The 20,764-nt window shown below is 43.3% G+C and overlaps 1 protein-coding gene across 1 annotated transcript in view; it reads left to right on the plus strand.

The window, feature by feature from the left end:
• Nucleotides 1-19,583, plus strand: part of LOC134399957 (chondroitin sulfate proteoglycan 4-like) — a 40,221-nt gene extending 20,638 nt beyond the window's left edge. The window contains exons 6-10 of the mRNA XM_063128073.1: nucleotides 3,743-3,941; nucleotides 5,789-5,920; nucleotides 12,789-12,961; nucleotides 14,810-14,993; nucleotides 17,481-19,583. Of these exons, the coding sequence (XP_062984143.1) occupies nucleotides 3,743-3,941; nucleotides 5,789-5,920; nucleotides 12,789-12,961; nucleotides 14,810-14,993; nucleotides 17,481-19,522 (2,730 nt within the window). The 3' untranslated portion in view covers nucleotides 19,523-19,583. The remainder of the gene's footprint in view (nucleotides 1-3,742; nucleotides 3,942-5,788; nucleotides 5,921-12,788; nucleotides 12,962-14,809; nucleotides 14,994-17,480) is intronic.
• The last annotated feature ends 1,181 nt before the right edge of the window (nucleotides 19,584-20,764 follow it).

Genomic DNA, 20,764 nt, shown 5'->3' on the forward strand with positions numbered 1-20,764 from the left:
GAAAAACATTGATTGCAATGCAACTAAGCATCACTGACCTCTTCAGGATACAAACATGTATGTGGGACAGGACAAAAATGCAATGTTCTATCATTTTCTTTTTAAAAAAAATGGGATGGGATGTACGGAGGGGTTTTCTTTATATTTTTATTGATATTTTGTTTCGTTTTGGCTTTCAGATTCTATAGTGCTTTATAACATAATGCAGCAATAACAATAATCAAAGAAAAGGGAGGAGAAGGGAGGTGGGCAGAGGAATGGGATAAAAAAGGCAGTGTGTTGGGGTTATATGATGGGGATTCCTATGAGGAAGTGGGAAGGGACGTGCACGTAGACAGTAGGATTTACATAGGTCATTGGGGAGTGATCCAGTCTTTGCTAGGAGGCTGGCTGAGAGGCCATAGGAAGCAGTGTATGTGCTGTTCTGCTGACAAATAGGGAGGTCAGTCAGCAGGATGAGAGCTGCATCATACAGACATAAGAAGAAGTGCCTTGCTGCATCAGACTGAGGCCCCATCTAGTCTAGCATTCTGTTCACACAGTGGTCAACCAGCTGCCTCTGGGAAGCCCACAGGTAGGACAGGAGTACAATAACTCCCTCCTGCTTGTGTCCCCCAGTGAGTAGTGTACAGAGGCTCATTGCCTCTGATACTGGAGGGAATTTATACCAGTAGCCATTGATAGCCTTCTCCTCCATAAATTTGTCTCATCCCCTTTTAAAACCATCCAAAGCGTTTGCCATCACTACATCTTGTGGTGTCGAATCCTCTGGCATACATGTGGACACTCTGCCAGCGTGGATATCCTGCTGGCAGTGTTGATGAGTTTATGGGGTGGAGGAGGGTGACAAAATGGGTTTTTCTGGGAGCAGCTGTGGATCCACAGGGTCCAGAGCCCCTCATTTCCTTAATAAACCCACAAAATTGCCCCAAATCTACACTAGTCCTGGGGCTGGCATCATTATTTCTCTCCCGTTGGAGTACAAATTAAAAATGTTGCCCCTCCTTCTCACCCTGGCCACAGCAAGCCAACAAAGCAATGATGATAGTAGTGGTTCCTCCATGGAATCTCCTCCTCTACCATCGATAGGATTATTCTGCCCAGCTCCCAAGGTTTCCATATAATCTGACCAAATCTTGAATTATTTGTCAATATGTTGAAGCTTGTGATAGGAAGGACATGTTCCAGGTTCAATCCCTGTCATATCCAGGCAGGACGGGGAAAACTCCTGGCTGAAATATTGGAGAGTCGATGAATAGGGAGGTCAGTGTTGACAATACTGGGCTATATGGACCCATGTTTCTATGGCCTTAGCTAGACCTAAGGATTATCCCAGGCAAATGAAGGGGTCGTCCCTGCCTGCTCCTGGGATCCCCTGTGTGTCATTTGGATGCACAGGGATGATCCGGGGACGATCCCGGGATATAGGTCTGGTCTAGCTATGGCCTATGTCTGATTTTCAGCTGGTTGCTGTATAGAGGAGACATGCCAATCTTTCCAGTGCTTCTATTTCCAACGTAAGGGTTTTCACCACCATGAGAACCAAGAGGAGCCATGCACACAGCTTTTTAAATCTTCACAAGGCATAGAAATGTCTAGTTACAACCTGCTTGAGGGAAGCAAATACTCACCACTTCTAACCAGAAACTGGACAGTCATGAGCCAGTATCGCACAATTAAAATGAACTCTTTAGCGTTCCGCCTTTCCTACAGCAGCTTTCATTCTCTGTGTACGTTAATGCTTTACTCTGAACACAGGCTTAAGTGATCAAATGTCGCCATTAAAGTATCTCTTTTCCCTTAGCAAAGACGTCACCGGATATCATTTGACTTTAAAAAGAGAATCAACTTTGTCAATGATTGTTGTTTTCCCTTTCAGTATTACGTGTAACATTATTGCCCAACAGCAATTTAAAATCAGATGTGTTACTTAGGAGCAAGGAAAGTAACAGAATGAAATGCGAGATGGCAAACATGTACAAGTAATTGTCTAAAATAGACCGAAGAGGGAACATTTGACCTGTTCCTGAGAAACGCTCAGAACTTTAATCAATGTGTGAGTGCAGAGTGGGGTTGCGTCGACAAGCCCTATGCCAACGTTGTGTAAGCTGGCTTGCCTTGACCCTTCCTGCTGTACAGGAAGCCAGATTCCAGCTGGATATCAAGAAAAACTTCCTGACTGTTAGAGCAGTATGACAATGGAACCAGTTACCTAGGGAGGTCGTGGGTTCTCCCACACCAGAGGCAGCTGGACAGCCATATTTAGACAGAAAACAGTCCTACAATTCACAGGATTCCCCAGCGAGCACTAACTGATTGATTGTAGCAAAAGCACATGTGTGTTTGTGTGTGTGTGTTTACTATATACCCTGTAGCCAGTTGCAAGTTGCAATTGGTCTTGGCGTCCTTCCAAACCATTTTAACCTGGCGTCTTTATTTTGACCCAGTCTGTGAGCTTCTGACCTACCATCAGCATCAGTTTAGCCTGTTTATTTCCTTGTTTGTTTCAGTCACAGATCAGTCTGCTGTTCAAGACTGCAATGAAACACTGCTACTATTGAGATAAGCGCTAAGACAAGACAGCTATTTAGGTGCTCCCAGAATGAGTCATACAAATACCTCCGTAAGCATTCATTTGCTCCCAGGCGATACAATTTCTTGTCCTATTTCTTCAGATTCATGCAGGAGGTGGTTTGAGGTCTGCCCAGAGTCCTTGTAGTTCTTAATGATTCTAAATGCTAAAATCCACCAACCACTTCCTGGTGCAAAAGACAGAGGACTAAAAACAAAAACAAAAAACCGTTCCTCTAAGCATATTCTGGGTCTAGGAAATCATTTTCAGTACCCAAACTGAACTGAACTTTCACACAAAGGGCCACTTCTGGTTGCCCCAAGCCAGGGATGGGGGAAACCTCAGGCCTGGTCCAAATCCAGTCCTTGTGGGATTCCAATCCAAGCTTCCAGGGCTCCCAGATGGCCACACACCCTTTCCCCAGCCCACACCTCCTTTCCCCCAATGACTGATCATTTGGTGGTAGGGATGTTGTGGGTGCCCAACTGGTGCACAATGAAGGCTCTGGAAATCACGCATTTCCTTTGTTGCGTAAATGGCGGCAGTAAAGGGCCCATTTACACAAGATTAAAGGCATGTGTGTTCCACATACTGAGAGTGAGGGCAGGCAGTGGCTTAGCAGGAATCGGATGGAGCTGGACGTGGGTAAGTCCCACGTTTACTGGCTTTCGTGCAGCTTTTTTTGCTCATTCTAAAAGGTTGAAATGCCTCTCCTAAGTTTAGGAGCTCTAAGTTACAATGTGCTGATTTTTTTTGTATTTTGGCACCGCACGTTTGGCCCCAGCCACCACCAGAATGAGCTCCATGCCCGCAAGAGCTTCTCCAAAACTGAATCTGGCAGTTGGGCTGAAAGAGATTTCTCACCCCTCCTCCAAATTTCTTAATTTCAGTAGCCTAATTTAGGTTGGGGAGGGGGAAATCATTGCCATTGCTAGAGAACTGGGAATCAGAAACCCTTAATGACCTACTGAGATCGACCAGTAGATCCCCGATTTACCTGCTGCCTGTCCCCGTGCAAAATGCTGATTTGCCTTCTTGATCTGCTTCAGCTACAAAGCTATATATTTTAACAAGTTTTGATAGCCACTACAAGTTTGTGTAATATTTTCTTTCTTTCTTTCTTTCTTTCTTTCTTTCTTTCTTTCTTTCTTTCTTTCTTTCTTTTTTTAGGTCTGGGTGGGTTCAGTCACTGAAATAACCATGAATGAACTCTGTGCAGAAGACAAAGATTCCTCTCCTGCAGAACTCCTGTATTCTGTTTCTCCTCCAAACAATGGCCACTTGGCTCTCAAGTCATCTCCAAACAAAGATATCCTTAACTTTACCCAAGCTCATATTGAGGAAGGACAGTTAGTGTTTGTCCATAGCGGTACGTCACTCTGTCAGTGAAATGCTCCTCTCAGAGATACTGAGGTTTTTGTTTTATTAAAGACATCGATAGGGGTCAAATGAGGCATGTCTACACCTGCAGGCCTTCTGGGGGTGGGGAGGGAAGATCACAGGCTTTTCTGCTTCCAGAATCGTCCCCCAGGGTCTAAACAGAAGCAAGTGTGGTGTTCTTTTTTAAAAAAACAACAACAACAACCAATGGAGATTGTTGTTGATCGATCCTCCCTTAGTGCAGGGCACGGAATAATGGGCTCAAGTTAAAGGAAGCCAGATTCCAGCTGGACATCAGAAAAAACTTCCTGACTGTTAGAGCAGTACGACAATGGAATCAGTTACCTAGGGAGGCCGTGGGCTCTCCCACACTAGAGGCCTTCAAGAGGCAGCTGGACAACCATCTGTCAGGGATGCTTTAGGGTGGATTCCTGCATTGAGCAGGGGGTTGGACTCGATGGCCTTGTAGGCCCCTTCCAACTCTGCTATTCTATGATTCTATGTTTGCGTAATGGCACGGGCGCAATCCTGTGCTAAACATAAGTGTTTTTGTTTTTTGTTTTTAAAAAAACAACCTTCGGAAAACTGCTGAGAGCCATCCCAGGGATGGCAAAAATGCTGCCCCCCGATGGGCGTGGAGCCCCCCCCCCCAGCACAGCTCCATGCCCATTTGAAGAGCCCCGCTACCTGTGGAGAAAAAAGGTCAAACCCAGGAGCGGGCACCACACCGCCCGTGGTCCTTGGGGGTGTCCTGGGACTGCGGAAAAACGGGAAATCCACAGTCCCAGTTATCCCGGGGAAAGTCTCTGGTTGTCCCTGCTTGATCCTGAGATCCCCTATGCGTCATTTGGATGCACAGGGACAACCTAGAGACCACCCTGCGATATATGCATGGTGTAGACATGACACAGGTATACTGTGTTTTGAGCTCCTGCCATCTTTTTCCTTTCGTAATAAGGAAAAGGGATTTAGATTAAAGCAGGGTGTTCAAACATGGCAGACTTTGATGCCACAATAATCTGGATTCATGATCCCAAATGGGCAGCGGACTCAGATCGCCCAGTTCCACATGGCTAAAAATGTTAAAGTTCAATAGAAAAAAGGGGTTATCCAAATCCATTTTCAAAAAGAATCTGTCTACCAAAGATCCACTGCACATACATTGATAAGATTTGTTGAACCTTTTTCAGCTCAAGGGCTAAATTCCATTTCAGAGACACTTTAGGGGATGCCACATTTAAATGATAGGTGGGGCTCAAGGTAAAGAGGGGAAGGCCAAAATTACCAGCATATTTACGCTTAAAGCACTTACGGCTATTAACTAAGCCTTAGAAAAGGAATTTCAACCTTTTAGAATGAGAATGGCCCTGTTCAGAGAATATGCTAAACCATGATGGTTAAGCATTTTGAGTTAAACATTAAGGTTTAGTGTGTCATGTGAACCATTCCTAAGCATGGTGTCTACTTAACGGTTTAAACACGAACACTAACCACTTGCTGCAAAAAGGTTACCGGCCTAACCATGGCTTAGCGTGTTGTCTGAACAGGCCCAATAAAACCAAGCAAACACTGGGAAACCACCAAACGATAGGTGGTTGTGAGAAGGGGTGAGGCCTGGGGAAATGGTGTGGCCATTTGGCAAACCCCAGACAGACAGATTTGGTTTTCAGGTCTGAATTTCAATACCCCTGACAAAAATGATCTTCACTGAATCCACAATGAATATTAATTCCAGATTTACGGAATTGTGCTTATTTTTCATCACATTTTAACTTAAACTCTCAAGATTCTGAATAATTTTTGTCTTTATTCAAATGTATCCCTTTCTTCCTTTAGGAGCCATGTCTGGAGGCTTTAATTTTCAGGTTACAGATGGTCTGAATTTTGCACCGCGACAGATCTTTAGCATCACGGCCCGAACTCTGGTTATTCACTTAGAAAATAATAACGGGCTGGAGGTCTTTCCGGGTAAGGCTTCATATCTTTAATTTCTTTTCTTTCTTTTTTTTTTTTTAAATATCCAGTATTTAAACTGAACAAAGGAATAGACTGTCTGATCAGTATTCAGCTCTTTCTTTTTTTGAAAGAAAAATATGAAGTTGGGAGCTCCAAACATGGAACTCCTACATCATATCTAATTGGCCTTCCAATTGTTGTTGGATTGCAACTCCTATCATCCTTCACTATTGGCTATGCTGGCTAGGGCTGATGGGAGTTGCAAAACACCTACATATGGAGGATCACTTGTTCCAACCTCTGTTCTAAACCAATTGCAATTAAGAGTGCAATCCTATGGCCCCATAGATAGCATCTGAGGGGCCATAAGATACTGGGGATTTCCCTCTTCGAGGCCATGGACCGAGCTACAACCTTGGAGGGGCAAATCCGAGTGGAGACGTCCCACCCAGCCCCTCCTGGCTGCAGCAGAAAGCTCTGCCCCGGCTCCCTTTCCCGAGATTGGGGCTCCAAATTTGGGAAGAGGACAGGAGGAGAGGGAAGGGGACATGAGTGTGTGAGGTGGGGAGGGGCTATCAGAGGCCATGGAACTGCCAGACCCAAAGGACCCACCAGCCCTGTCAAAGTAAGTGTGTTACATAGGCTCAGGAGCCTGTCTAATGCGAAAAGGAAAAGCTTTTTGGAAGGTAGGGAAGCTACAAAAGCCTCTCCCTTTCCTTCTGCCTCGTTCAACTCTTGGTAGAAGGGGATTGGATACTCATAGTGTTCAGACATTGGGGTGCTCCATCCACTGGGTGTCTATCCTTTAGGATAACACCCCAAATATTGTAGAAGTTATCACAGAATTATAGAATCATAGAATGCAGCAGTCCCTCTTAAAGCATTCCTGACAGATGCCTGTCCAGCTGCGTCTTGAATGCCTCCAGTGTGGGAGAGCCCATGACCTCCCTAGGTAATTCATTCCATCGTTGTACTGCTCTAACAGTCAGGAGGTTTTTCCTGATATCCAGCTGGAATCTGGCTTCCTGTATCTTGAGCCCATTATTCCGTGTCCTGCACTCTGGGAGGATCGAGAAGAGATCCTGGCCCTCCTCTGTGTGACAACTTTGTGACAACCTTTTAAGTATTTGAAGAATGCTATCATGTCTCCCCTCAATCTTCTGTTCTCCAGGCTAAACATGCCCAGTTGTTTCAGTCTCTCCTCATATGGCTTTGTTTCTAGACCCCTGATCATCCTTATTGCCCTCCTCTGAACTCCCTCCAGCTTGTCTGCATCCTTCTTGAAGTATGGTGCCCAGAACTGGGTGTAGTACTCAAAGTGAGGTCTAACCAGTACTGAATAGAGGGGAACCAGTATCTCCCACAATTTGGAAGCGATACGTCTGTTAATATAGCCCAAAATAGCATTTGATTTTTTTGCAGCCACATCAGAAGTTAGCCCTATGCCCATTTATTTAGGGCAAGTAACAATTCTTTCTAGGTGAATAAGCTGTCGGAGTGTTTGCTACTGAGCTATGGACCCTTCCCCACTATGGCTTAAATCTTGAAAGCAGAATACACACACACACACACACACACACACACACACTGTGTGTATATATATGTGTGTGTGTGTGTGTGTGTGTGTGTGTGTGTGTGTGACAAACACGTGAAAGTATGATTAACTTGATTAATTAATTTGGTTTGTTAAGTGTGGATTTCAGTTGGGTTCAGAAGTGTACTTAGCTCTACTCCTAATAATGAGACCATTTAACAAAAGGAGTGAAGGAAAAGGCTTTGATTTCAATCTGAATAAATGCGACCTTAATACAATGCTACATGGGCGAGGTTTTTCAGGCTAAACCGTTGTCCCCACAGTTGCTTTCGGAGTCCAAGATAGCTTGAGGCATGAGCTTGTACAGGAATTTTTATAGTAAGCCAAAGTTAATTATCAGCAAACTGTGGCTGATACATTTTTGAAGGAGGAGTCATTCTGCTCTCTGCCAGTAAAAGAGTAATATTTCTTTTAGCACCTTCTACTGTGCTGCACTAGATTTTCTGCTGAGATTTCCTCTTCCTTTGAGCTCAAAAAATTGCTCATAACAGCTTTGGCTAATTACATTCACCTCTTGGTTGCCCTGGATTCCTTGGGCTTTCTTGCAGTCTTCGTTTCCTCCCTTTATGATTGTTTTATTGTTAAAACCCCCCCTGAAAATCTCACTCTTAAATATCGGAATAACAAATGTGCTGGAGTACTTCAACCCTAGTTCATGTTGGCTGAGCATCACATCTGCATTAAATATTCCACCGGAGCTGTTGACCTAGGTATTGCAAGTTACATGTGGAGCTATGTCCTGTTGTTGACAGGGGAATTACAGGGTGCTTCCAGATAGAGACCTCCTTGCGCTGCCCATCAGAAGGCCTTGTGCAGCTAGTCCATCGGCCCCTCCTTAAATGCTTCTTTTGCAGTAAGAAAAAAGACAGAAGAAGCAGTGGGGAAACCTGGAAGAGTTACAAACGGAAGACAACATCATCTGTCTGCCTGTCCCCCGATAACATCCCATGAATGAGGCAGATTGATTGCACAATAAAAGGTTCATCTGGATATTAAGATCATATTAAGATCCACGAGCAGAGACCTGGTGACTAAGTGCTACCTCTAGTAACTGAGGCAGTAAGCCTATTACACCAATTGCTGTGGAACATGGGCAGTAGGGTGCTGTTGTACCTGTGTCCTGCTTGTGGGTCCCTGTTCGACAGCTGGTTGGCCACTGTGTGAACAGAGTACTGGACTAGATAGACCCTTGGTCTGATCCAGCAGGGCTCTTCTTATGTTCTAGACCAGTGGTTCTCAACCTTCCTAATGCCGCGACCCTTTAATACAGTTCCTCATGTTGTGGTGACCCCCAACCATAAAATTATTTTCGTTGCTACTTCATAACTGTAATTTTGCTACTGTTATGAATCGTAATGTAAATATCTGATATGCAGGATGTATTTTCATTGTTACAAATTGAACATAATTAAAGCATAGTGATTAATCACAAAAACAATATGTAATTATATATTGTGTATGTGATAGGGTTGGCGCGATGATGTCATCACGCCGGGCACTCATATGTGGGCGTATCTGCATGTGGACGGACCCTCCTGGAGACGGATAGAGGAGCGGTGTCTCGGTTCCTAAGACCATCGGAAATATGTGTTTTCCGATGGTCTTAGATGACCCCTATGAAAGGGTCATTCGACCCCCAAAGGGGTCGCGACCCACAGGTTGAGAACCGCTGTTCTAGACCATGGAAGGGCTAACAGTGCGAAAGCTGCTCTTGTGATACTCACTAGATTGCCACTGCTTTTCACTACACATTGCTTCCACCTTCTGAGAGCCTTGGATGGGACATGCAAACTTTGCTTTCTGGTAGTCTGCTCAGTGGATGTGCTTCCATCGCTCTCGGAATTCTTGTTAAGGTTGCCTCAGACATCCTGCAGTTTAATAACATAAATTCAATAGGTTACACTTTTCCCTCCTCTGCATGGCTATGCCTGGGAAAACTTAATCTCTTGAATTTCTTCGTGTGACATAACTATTAAAGGCTCACTAATTCTAACAGAATAAGGTGGCAATCCTAGTGCCCCATAGTGGCTTCTCTTTCCGAAATGAAAATGCTGAAATGTTAGTCCCTTTATAATTTAGGTTGCCCAAGCAGCAAATATGTTATGTCTATGTCCAGTAAAACTGAGTTCTATTTGGAAAGCCAGTAGATTCCAGATTGTGTCTGGGGACTTTCCATGAATCAGTGTCTTCCCGGTCCTGGTTCAGGCCATGAGGGGGCGATCATAGTAAATTTAAAGTGAAATCTAGCAACCATAATCGTGAACCAACAAAACTAGACTGCTATGGAAGTTTTCTACATTGTTTATCTTAAATGAGGTCATGCACAAAGGGGAAACTTTGGGAGTTTTAAGGACTTGTAGGAAACGTTCCATTTCTTTTTATCATTTCCTATGTGGTACCTCTCCAGCAATTTATTTATTATTACATTTTTTTTTATTCTGGTCAGACTGGGGTATATAGTTGAGAGAAAGTGACATATCTGAGCTTACCAGGTGATCTTGGGCCAATGGTCAGATTCTAGATGCTATATGCATGTAAGAGCAAACAAACACCATAACTGTTCCACAAGTATCTATATGAAAATAATGTTTAGTGACCAACATTTGATATTATTGCTGAAAGACTCCTATAAGTGATTTGGGGGGAAAAACCATTTCATTTTTTATTCTTGTCTAACATTGACCTATTTAAAAAAATATTATTATTGAACTTTCTTTATCCTGACTGCCTTTTCTGTAAGTTTGGATGAGTTCCTGTTTGGCCTCTTTGACCCATGACATAATTGCCATCTGTTGAGTGCATGACATGGCAACAAAGAACCTTTTCTTCTCAAACATAGATGTTATTATTGGTTAAATACATCATTATGAATTGTGGATTATATTTTACCAGATCAATGGTGCTGGAACAATGCATCAGTTAATTTTCTACTTTGATTTGTCCATTCCAATATTTCATTTTTAGTTAATGTCTGACTGTAATGCTTTATAGTCACTGGTAGAATTAAAAGAAAGTTACTTAGGATGCAATCCTATGCATGTTTAAACAGAAAAAAGTCCTGCAACTCCCAACATTCCCCAGCCAACATGCATAGGATTGGACTCTTAATAACTCTCTTCTTGATCTGATTGCCTTAAACTTTGCCATGGTGGGATGTTTTGAGCAGTAACAACGGGATGATTCAAACATGCAGATCTTGTACATATTGGACCTTACTACTTCATACTGTAGGTCTAGGAACTGAATTTTGAATGTTTCCCCACTTAAAACCACACAAGTCCTGTATATGGAAAACTAGTGCATCTAGGATAAAGCTAAGCTAAAACATTTCTCTCTGGCATGCTAGCTTTCCAGGTGCAAAGAGGGGGACATTCAGATACATGATCCCACATTTGAAGTGGCACAATTGTGAACTGCCCAGAGAGCTTTGGCTATTGGGCAGAATAGAAATGAAATGAAAATAAATAAATAATAAAATGCTACATGCTATTTTCTGTGTGGCTGAACTAGATTATTATTTTTAAATAGCAACTTAAAGACTGTTTTACTTGTGCTTCTTTCCCCATTTTGAAATCAAAGGTGGGAAGATAAAAAATATATATGGCACACTTAAAAGCAGGAGTGGGTTGTTGTTTTTTCTCAACAACCACATGTCCTTCATGTATGGCGGTGGTGGGCGGGGCTGAGCCAAAAGTGGGCACGGCCACTCCTTCCTCCATGGGAGAAGAAGGTAGCGCTTTCCAGAGGCCTGAACTGATCCCTTGTAAATCGGTTGACGACGTATGAATCGCCAAACAAGAGGACACTGATTTGCATAAAATTTGCATACACTGATTTATATGTGCAGATGCAAATATAGAAAGTATTCTTATAATTTAAGTAGAAATATGGTACACCTCACCTTAGTGTGGAAGACTATGGCCAGGTGACCTGTGTGCTTGCCTGTTCAGTCTACTGTCCTGATGTTCTTGATAGGCAACTTCAAGGTCCAGCTGTTCCTTCTGAAGGCTCTTTATCTTTTTACCAGACTTGGACTAGACAGCCTATCAAATAGAGGATGCCTTCAAATAGAGGACAGTCCTCTGTCAGCCCTTCAAACAGAGGACTGTTCTGTGTAAAAGAGGACGCATGACCATCCTACAAGGAAAATGGACTGAGAGCTGCATGAGGCCTGAGAGCTTCAGGTTGTCCATCCCTGGGGTTTAAAGCAGACATGGAAGAGAATCAATGCTGGATCCAAGAGACTGTAGGAACCTTGGGCAAGATATTCTCATTGAGGCTTCTCCCTGAGGGTTTCCATCTTCTCACCTCTGTTGCCACTACCCATCCGCTTGCCTCTGTCTTCAGGAGAGGGCAAGGCATGCAAAATGTATTGCTCCTTCTCTCTTCTCTCACCGAGAGGGCAGCTGTTCAGGCCGCAACAGTAAGGAGAAGGAACTATAGGGCCAGTAAATTTTCCAGAGATTGGCAGAAACCTCCCCCTTCCACTTACTTGGCATAAGCCTTAGCAGGGATCCAATGATGGAGACCCCTGAAGAGAATAATAATAGCAGCTTTCCTCCAGTAATTATACAGCTGGCTATTTTGAAGAAAGAGCTTTGAAATGCACTGTGTCCTTTCTTCCACTCCGTGTTAAATTGAGAACAGATCCTAGGCAAGGTACACATAATAATTATATTATGGAGGCAGAGGTGACAGACACAAAAGGCACTTTCCCTGCCATGTGAAAATATCATTAAAGATGGTGTGTGGTAATGGGAATGTCAGTCTTCTTATATCATAACCTTGGCTGTCCTTGCTTTTGATTTAAAGTGATCAAGGCTGCAATCTTAAGCACACTTCTGAGAGAGTATGCGGAATACAGTGTAAATTACTTGAGCGAACACACATAGAATGGCACTGCACAAGGATGAATGGAATATGATTAGGGTGACCATATGAAAAGAGGACAGGGCTGCTGTGTCTTTAACAGTTGTATAGAAAAGAGCCTTGTCCTGTTTTGTATCTGGTCACTCTAGTATAGCTCCTGCAGCTTTAACTGTTGTGATGAAGAGGGAATGAAGAGGGAACTTTGCACGCATACAAATGACACCCGCTGAAATTCCCCTTTCAATGCAACTGTTAAAGATACAGGAGCCCTGTCGTCCTTTATGGTCACCCTAAATATGATGCTGCATGTCAAAGAAATTGTGTGCTCAAGGATAGGATTGAGGGGAAAATTGAGTGGTAGAAAGGTAACATGAACTATATTGGCAAATATTAATATACCCCTGTATTTTTTTTCAGGCTCTAGGAAACCAGTCACACCCCACAATCTGAAGGCCATCACTAATGATGTGGTTGAGGCAGAAAACAGAACTATATTTTTTACAGTTACAAATTCCCCGAAACTTGGAAGACTCATTGCTGTGCTTTCTGGTAACAGCACACAGGATATTTCAAGTTTTACGCAATCCATGGTAAGAGTCCGTTTTAACTATGGGTGTTGTTAATGTGTCTTTATTACAGATGGATCTTCACTGTCTGTTGTTTTTACAAGTTTGTTTGAAGGGAAGATTTCAGGAACAAATGTTCTTACAGCTTTCATTTGATCAATGTGGGCAGAAGATAGCCAGGAACAACAATATAGAGTATGCTAAGCATAATACAAAAGTGTGGGTTGGGCTAATGTCAACATTTATGAAATCTAATAAAGAAAAAGGAGTGGAAGATTAAGTCAGCAAAAACAAAGAAACCAAGTTTGAATTTATTATGAAACACCCTTATAAATATGAGGGAGTGTAGTGTAATTTAACTGCTAAGAGATTAGGAGTGTATCCAATATTAGTTGCATTCATTTCAGTGGGTCTTCTCTAAGTAGGACTAACATTGGATACAGCCCTAAAGCTATAAGTCAAGATATCCTAGTTCAAATCTTACCTCTTCTTTAAATTTACTAGCAGCACAATCCTAAGCATGTTTACTCAGAAGTATCCATTCTGCGTTTGAGCCAGAGCCACGGTGCTGAATGAGTCGGCATCTTGGATAGCTCCTTTAGAGTTCTGGCTGGCTCTGTTTGAAATCCAGGATGGATTCACAGCCCCACCAGGATCAGATGCACCAGTTTCCACTGGCTAATCCTGCAAAGAATCCGGAACCAAAAGCCCTGGTAAAGGTGTGGGATAAAAGCCACATGTAGAAATGCCCTCTGGTCATGTTGCTGTTCCAACACAGTGGGAGGCACCTGACTGAGGAAGACAAAAGAACTGGGAAGCTGCATTAAATTGAGTCAGATCCCTGGTACACTTAGCCCAGTATTGTCGACACTGACTGGCAGCCGCTCTCCAGGGTTTCAGGCAGGAGTTTTTTCAGCTCTACCTGGAGATGCCCAGGATTGAACCTAGGACCTTCTTCATGCAAAGCAGGAGCTTTACCACTGAGTTATGGCCCCTTCCCTTTGAATTGGCTACTAGTCCTGATGGCTTACTAGCCTCTAGTAAGCGGTTCTCAACCTGTTGGTCGGGATCCCTTTGGGGGTCGAATGACCCTTTCACAGGGGTCGCCTAAGACCATTGGAAAACACATATTTCCGATGGTCTTAGGAAACTGTATTGACTGAACTATGTCATGTATCATCTTTTGTATTATTAAAGCTATTGTTATGTATTATTTTCATTAGCAAACCATCCCATGACAATGGATCGTGTAGAGAAGAACGAAAATAATTTTATGGTTGGGGGTCACCACAACATGAGGAACTGTATTAAAGGGTCATGGCATTAGGAAGGTTGAGAACCACTGCTCTAGTATCAAAGGCAGTAAGCCTATATATATATATATCAGTTGCTGGGGAACGGGGTGGGAGGGTGCTGTTGCCCCGTGTCTTGCTTGTGGGTCTCTGGCCAATAGCTGTTTGGCCACTAGGTGAACAGAGTACCGGATTAGATGGTCCCTCAGTCTGTTCCAGCAGGGGTCTTCTTATGTTCTTAATAACTACCTCTCCCGTAAGTCATCAGTTCAATGGGTGTCTTAACAAGTGACAATTTCTTCTTGAATTGCTGTCCAAGATCTCCAAGAGCTTGTCTCCGTGAATCAGAGTATTAGCTAGCTTGAGAGTAAATCTCTTGGATTCCACACAGAATTAAGGCTTTGTGGTCTTGCAGTTCCCACAGCACTTTCACGGGATTATAGGTTTTAACCCTGAGGTTTGGCCAAATTCCATATATGAAGTCACTCTTTTTTGTAGGCCGAAGTTGTAACTGAAAATGCGTTTAGGACTCATTTCGCTGCCATACCTGAGTATTCGTTTTTCGTTCTCCTCTGGACAGGTGGATGAAGGGATGGTCGCTTACGAGCATGCAAATAAGGAAGCAGTTGATTGGAATGCACAAGATTATTTTATGTTTACAGTCTCCTCCCCACCAGCAGCTCTGGGGCCTCAGGCGTTTCACATTAATATTTCTTATGACATTAAAGGGCATGATCGGAGAACTCAGCTACTTGCAAACACAGGTAAAACCAATATACCCTTTTCAGTCTCATTTGTATCTACTTTTGCTGCAAGGCTGCCCACTTGGAGTTATCCCTTTTTATCTTCACAACAACCCTGTGAGGTACGTTAGGTTGAGAGTGAATGACTTGCTCAAGATCACTTCTTACCAGTGCAGCGATAGGAACCAGGGTTACCCTGGGTGGGGGGAGGGGGCATTTCCAGTCCTTGATCTACCTATTATACCTCCCTGAGTTTCTTTTTTAAAAATTAATTTTCAGTTGTAACTCCTCTGTGTAAATTTTAAAAGGTATGCCTTTTTCATCCAGTGAAATGGCAAACAATGGTTTTGTAAACCTTTTCTAGCATTTCTCAGAATGAATTCACTATTTTTCAGTTCCTTCCTCTGGTTTCCATTTGGGGAAAAACGACACCATTTTATCCTCTTGAAACCAGTGGGTCCTGTCCTACTAGTTATAACTCCAAGGAGAAAGTTGCATTTGGTTTCTCATTACCAATTCAGGAATTGCGGTTCAACCTGCTTTGAATGGGTAATGCCCCCCTTGCAAACACCAGCTAGTGGTTTGGGAGTTCTTCTGGACCCAGCCTCTACCCTGGATGCTCAGCTCTTGGTGGTGGCCAGGGTCGTCTTTGCCCAGCTGAAGCTGGTGTACCAGCTCATCCATTCCTGGAGAATGCATTTCTGGTCAGGGTGACACATGCCTTAGTTATATCACATCTGGATCATTGCAATTTGCCCTGCAGAGGGCAGACTTTGAAGAATATTGAGAAACTACTATCGGTCCATAATGCAACAGCCTGATTTTAACAAGGGCTGTGCACAGGGAGCATGGGACTCCCTTATTGAAATGGTTCCCCTGGCTTCCAATTTGTGTCCAGGTACAATTCAAAGTGCTGGTGTTGACCTTTAAAGCCCTGAATAGTTTAGACCAGAATAACTGAAGATTACCTTCTCTTGTATGAACCTCTAAATATTCCGATGATATTTAGAGGCCCTCTTCTTTGTTCTAACAACCCCTGAGGAGGTTACAACAGCTGGGATTGTTCAGCTTGGAAATAAGGAGGGTAAGTGGAGACACGATACTAGAACCCAGGATCATCCCATGAATCTGATTGGTGGGAGATTCAGGACAGATGAAAAGAAGGACTTCAAATAATGCATAGTTAAACTGTGGACACTTTGTTTACAGATTGTAATGTGATGTTTAGCTTCACCCCTCTTTCTCCAATATCTTTTACACAGTTGCCTGTTTTACAGTGTTGATTACAGAATTTGACAAGGTGTTCTTGTACAAAAAACAAAAAAACTGTGCAACTCGCTATCACAAGAAGTAGTGATAGCCACCAATTTGGATGGCTTTAAAAGAGGGTTAGATAAATTCCTGGAGGAGAATGGCTATGTGCTGCCTCCAGTATCAGAGGCAGTAAGCCTATATATACCAATTGCTGGGGAACATGGATGGGAGAGTGCTGTAGCACCATGTCCTGCTTGTGGGTCCCTGGTTGACAGCTGGTTGGCAACTGTGTGAACAGCATGCTGCATTAGACGGGCCCTTGGTCTGATCCAGCATGTCTCTTCTTTTGTTCTCATGTATTTAGTTGGCGCTATGGAGAAGGCCTTTTTGGTGGCTTCACCTAGGCTTCGGAAAGCCCTCTCAAGGAAGGCCCATCTTACTTCTTCACTAATGACTTCCTAGAAGTTGGTGAAGACCTTCCTTTTTAGGAAGTCCTCTTGAGTGTAATGTTACTTGCTGTTTTAATTAGTCTCTAGTCTGGACCTGATTCAAAGTGCTGGTATTAACATTCAAAGCCCTAAACAGATTGGGTCCAGGTTGTCTGCAGGATCGCCTCCTCCCATATATACCTATCCAGACCCTAAAATCATCCTCAGGGGCCCTTCTCCATGAGTCCCTGCCAAAGGAAGTGAAGAGAAAGGGCCTTTTCTGCTGTGGTGGAATTAGTTCCCTAGATCACCTGGTACCTATGTTGTACTCTTTATATTCCCAGTATTTTTGCAATTTACTATCTAGTCTTTTAACTCTGCTGTTTTTATATCTAATTAAATCTCTGCATCACTGCTTTGTTTTATTCTAGTTGTACTTTTGTATTGTGGTTTTATGTTGTGCTTTTAAGCTTTCATATTATATTTTATGCTGTACTTTGTGAACTGCCGAGAGAGCTTTGGCTATTGGGCAATCTCTCTCTCTCTCTCTCTCTCTCTCTATATATATATATATATATATATCATTGCTGTGTTTTGTCTCTTGTTGCTGCTATTTTGTATTTTGTAGAGGGATGTTTTTAATTGTTAAATATTTATTGTGAGATGCCTAGAACTCTTGGAGAATAGGTAGGATATAAATGTTTTCAAATAGTTAAAAGAAATAAATTGCAATATTGTACTCTGGATCAACCTTCTGACCTTTTCTGAATTACAATTTATTGCTTCATCCAATTAATGCTTTTATATATATATTTTTAAAATGCAGGTGTTGCTGTCCAGGAGGGAGGCAAGATTTTAATTTCCAAAACTCACCTAGATGGTTCAAATCTACTCTCTAAATTACCTGAAGCACAGCGATCTGCATTTGAAGTATGGTATCAAGTTATAATGTTGCCCCAACATGGCAGAATTATTGTGGGGGAAAGAAATATTACAAGAGAGAAGCCCAATTTCTCCCAATACATAATTAACAAATTTGGAATCACCTATGTACATGATGACTCTGAATCACTTACTGATCAGTTTATTTTTGCTGTGTGGTTAAACCAGAAGAGCAAGTCTGCAACGAAACCTGATTCCAATGTGTTAGAAGAGACATTTAATATCACTATTGTGCCGGTGAATGACCAAGCTCCAGAGCTAAAGACAAAAATGCTACATTTGAATGTTTTACAAGGAGATACAACAGTTCTAGGACCAAAAAACCTGAAAGTGGAAGACATAGATAACACACCAGAAGAGATCAAATATACCATCATAAGGGATCCCCAAAATGGCTACTTAGCACTGTGGACTCATCTCAACGAATCCATCAGAGATTTCACACAAGCTGATATTGATGGTGGCAGAGTCTGGTTTGTACAAGATGGTAGTTCTTCATCTGGGGTTTTTTACTTTAGCGTGACAGATGGAAAACATCGTCCACTATACAAACTCTTTAACCTTGAAGTGACACCTATGTCTGTCACCTTGGTCAACCTAACAGAAGTGGTGCTTCCACAAGGACAGAACACCGTTGGTATTACGAACATGCAGCTTTCAGCTACAACAAATGGGAAAAACTCCGAGATCAGATTTAAAGTAACAGAACCCCTCCAATATGGTCATCTATTGATCGGCAATGAACGGGTAACTACATTTCAACAAGCAGATTTATATGCAGGAAGACTGTCGTATTATATGACCAACCTCAGCGCATTTAGAGATACACTGGAATTCACTGTGTTTACTTTGGACAGTAATCTAACCGGACAGGTTATGAATATCACAGTACAACCTCTTGTGCGAGTGGCACTTGACTTGAACATTCCAAATCAGATGGCTTACAAACTAAAACCAAGCGACTTGGATGCTACACAGTTAGCAAACCTGACAGACAGCAGCCCCAAGTTTGAAGTGCTTATGCCTCCAGCTTATGGAAGATTGTTAAGGAGGTCATTACGTAATGCTAAAAGCATAAGACCAGTTGCGTTCACACAGAGTGACATTGACAATGGTGTTATATTCCTTGAAGCAGATGCCAATATGACAGGTGTGGATGTATTAAATGATTCCTTCACATTTATACTCAGAGCGGACACTGTGCAGCCTGCCGTAGGTCAATTTCACTACGTCATCGTGCCACATGATCCTTCACTGGTCCAGATGTTTACAACTGAAGTGCCTCAGTTAACCACTGCTAGCGGTTTAAAGAGTTACACTATTACAAAAAATGGACCTCTGGTTTTTCCGAAGGGTGACTTGCACACTGAAGCACCAGCACGGACCCTGTGGCACAACGAAAACCGTTGGGGGCATTTGGACGATAGAGACCCATGGACTAATGAGGACATTGCAAGAGGCAGATCTACTTGGGCCGAGACCACGATAAAAACAAATTCCAAAAGCCCCTTGGTTCAGCCCACAAACAGCAGCAACCGACTCTTCATCATTATACCCCTCGTTTCTGTGGCTGTTTTGTTCATTGTGACCGCCATTGCTGTTTGCGTCTTCCTGATGTGTCACAAACCGCGGAAGGCCAAGCCTCTCATCGCAGAACAGCCACCGACGGCCCTCAGCAGCCCAAGCTTTTCTGCGGAAAGGAGCTTAACTGTTCCTACCGTCACAGTGACCCCCCTGTTAAAAGGCATGGGCAAAACAACAGCCTTCCCATTCACGGCCCTCAGACTGGAGCAGCAGCAGCCTGTGCTGGTTGCTCCAGCTGCAGAAAGTCTTCTGCAGAGCGCTTGGTCCAAACTTGACCCAGAAATGATCCAGCACTGTCGAAAAACCAACCCTGCCTTGAAACGCAACCAGTACTGGGTATAGTGTGCCACTGCAGCCCCTAAGAGAACTGTGTGAACCACTGTGACATTTGGCTGCTCTTTATGATATTTATTTATTTTGAGTTAAGATCTGCATTCCCTCGTTGTTGCGTAATTAAAAGCAAGTCAATAGTAACCCTAATGGGCTTTCAGTTGGATCATTAAGGCCCACTTGTATTGGTCCCAGAATGAGCGACATTGGATGAAGCACAGCCATGTTTGGTGGTGTGGCAGCGTGGTGAGAAGACCTAAAATGTTGTTCCTACTCTATAACATGGTGTGATACGACTACATAGAACAGACGCCATTTCCAATTGCAGTGCATTATAGAGCTGGCACCCAGTACAGAAAGAACCGGGGACAGAGTAGGGGATAGGCGTACGCTCTCTTAAAGGCACATTTATTGGGATAATATTTGAGAATTGCAAAGGGGTTACTCCTGACCTGCAGCATACGGGGATGGACTTTACCAACTGGCTTTGTGTAGCATGCCCTCGTGCCAAGAACTCCAAGGGTTGAACTGAAAGGTTCATAGGTTGAGGCTGGGACTTAGCCAGTGAGCTACATAGGGCTATAAAATTTGGGTGCTCAGAGCTATTCAAAGTCCCAATAAGAAATGGTGCAACATCAGCCCTTGCCATTGAGAAGCTTTGGAAAGGTTCCAGATTGGCCAAGCTCATGCCTTGACAACAGAGATAGCCTTGTTCAGACGTTATGCCTAAATAGGGGATTTCAACTTGGGTGGTGGGTACAGCTCCAACCTTTCTACTCCTGACCTTCCCACATTGAACAGGGAGACCTGCAGCGGGCTTCTACATGCATTAGACTGAATGCATGTAGAAGCTTCCCTGCAATCAGGAGCCTTGCTTTATTGTGGAGGCTTCTACACATATTTGACTGAATGCACATAGAAGCCCTCTTCAGATCTTCTTGTTCCACTCTGACCAGGGTGGAGAATGCCAAGGGGGTAGTGTGGGCCAGGTCGCTGTGTGCATCCCCTATACAAGTTGAAATTCCCTGTTCAGGCATAACACCTGAATATGGCTGACGATATCCTGATATGCAGGCAGTGCTGTATTGATAAACTTTGAAGCACAGGCATTCATCACGATAGCCGCCCCATAGCCACGTCCCATAAGGAGACTCCAAAAATCCAGGCAGCTGTATTGATCCATATCAACAAACCAGTTTGTGCAGTTCTTATGCCCACCAGGAGCAGATCTTTGGTAAAGCTCTTTGGTATGTA

The sequence above is a fragment of the Elgaria multicarinata genome, chromosome 6 (genome assembly GCF_023053635.1).
Source record: "Elgaria multicarinata webbii isolate HBS135686 ecotype San Diego chromosome 6, rElgMul1.1.pri, whole genome shotgun sequence".
NCBI lineage: Eukaryota > Metazoa > Chordata > Lepidosauria > Squamata > Anguidae > Elgaria > Elgaria multicarinata.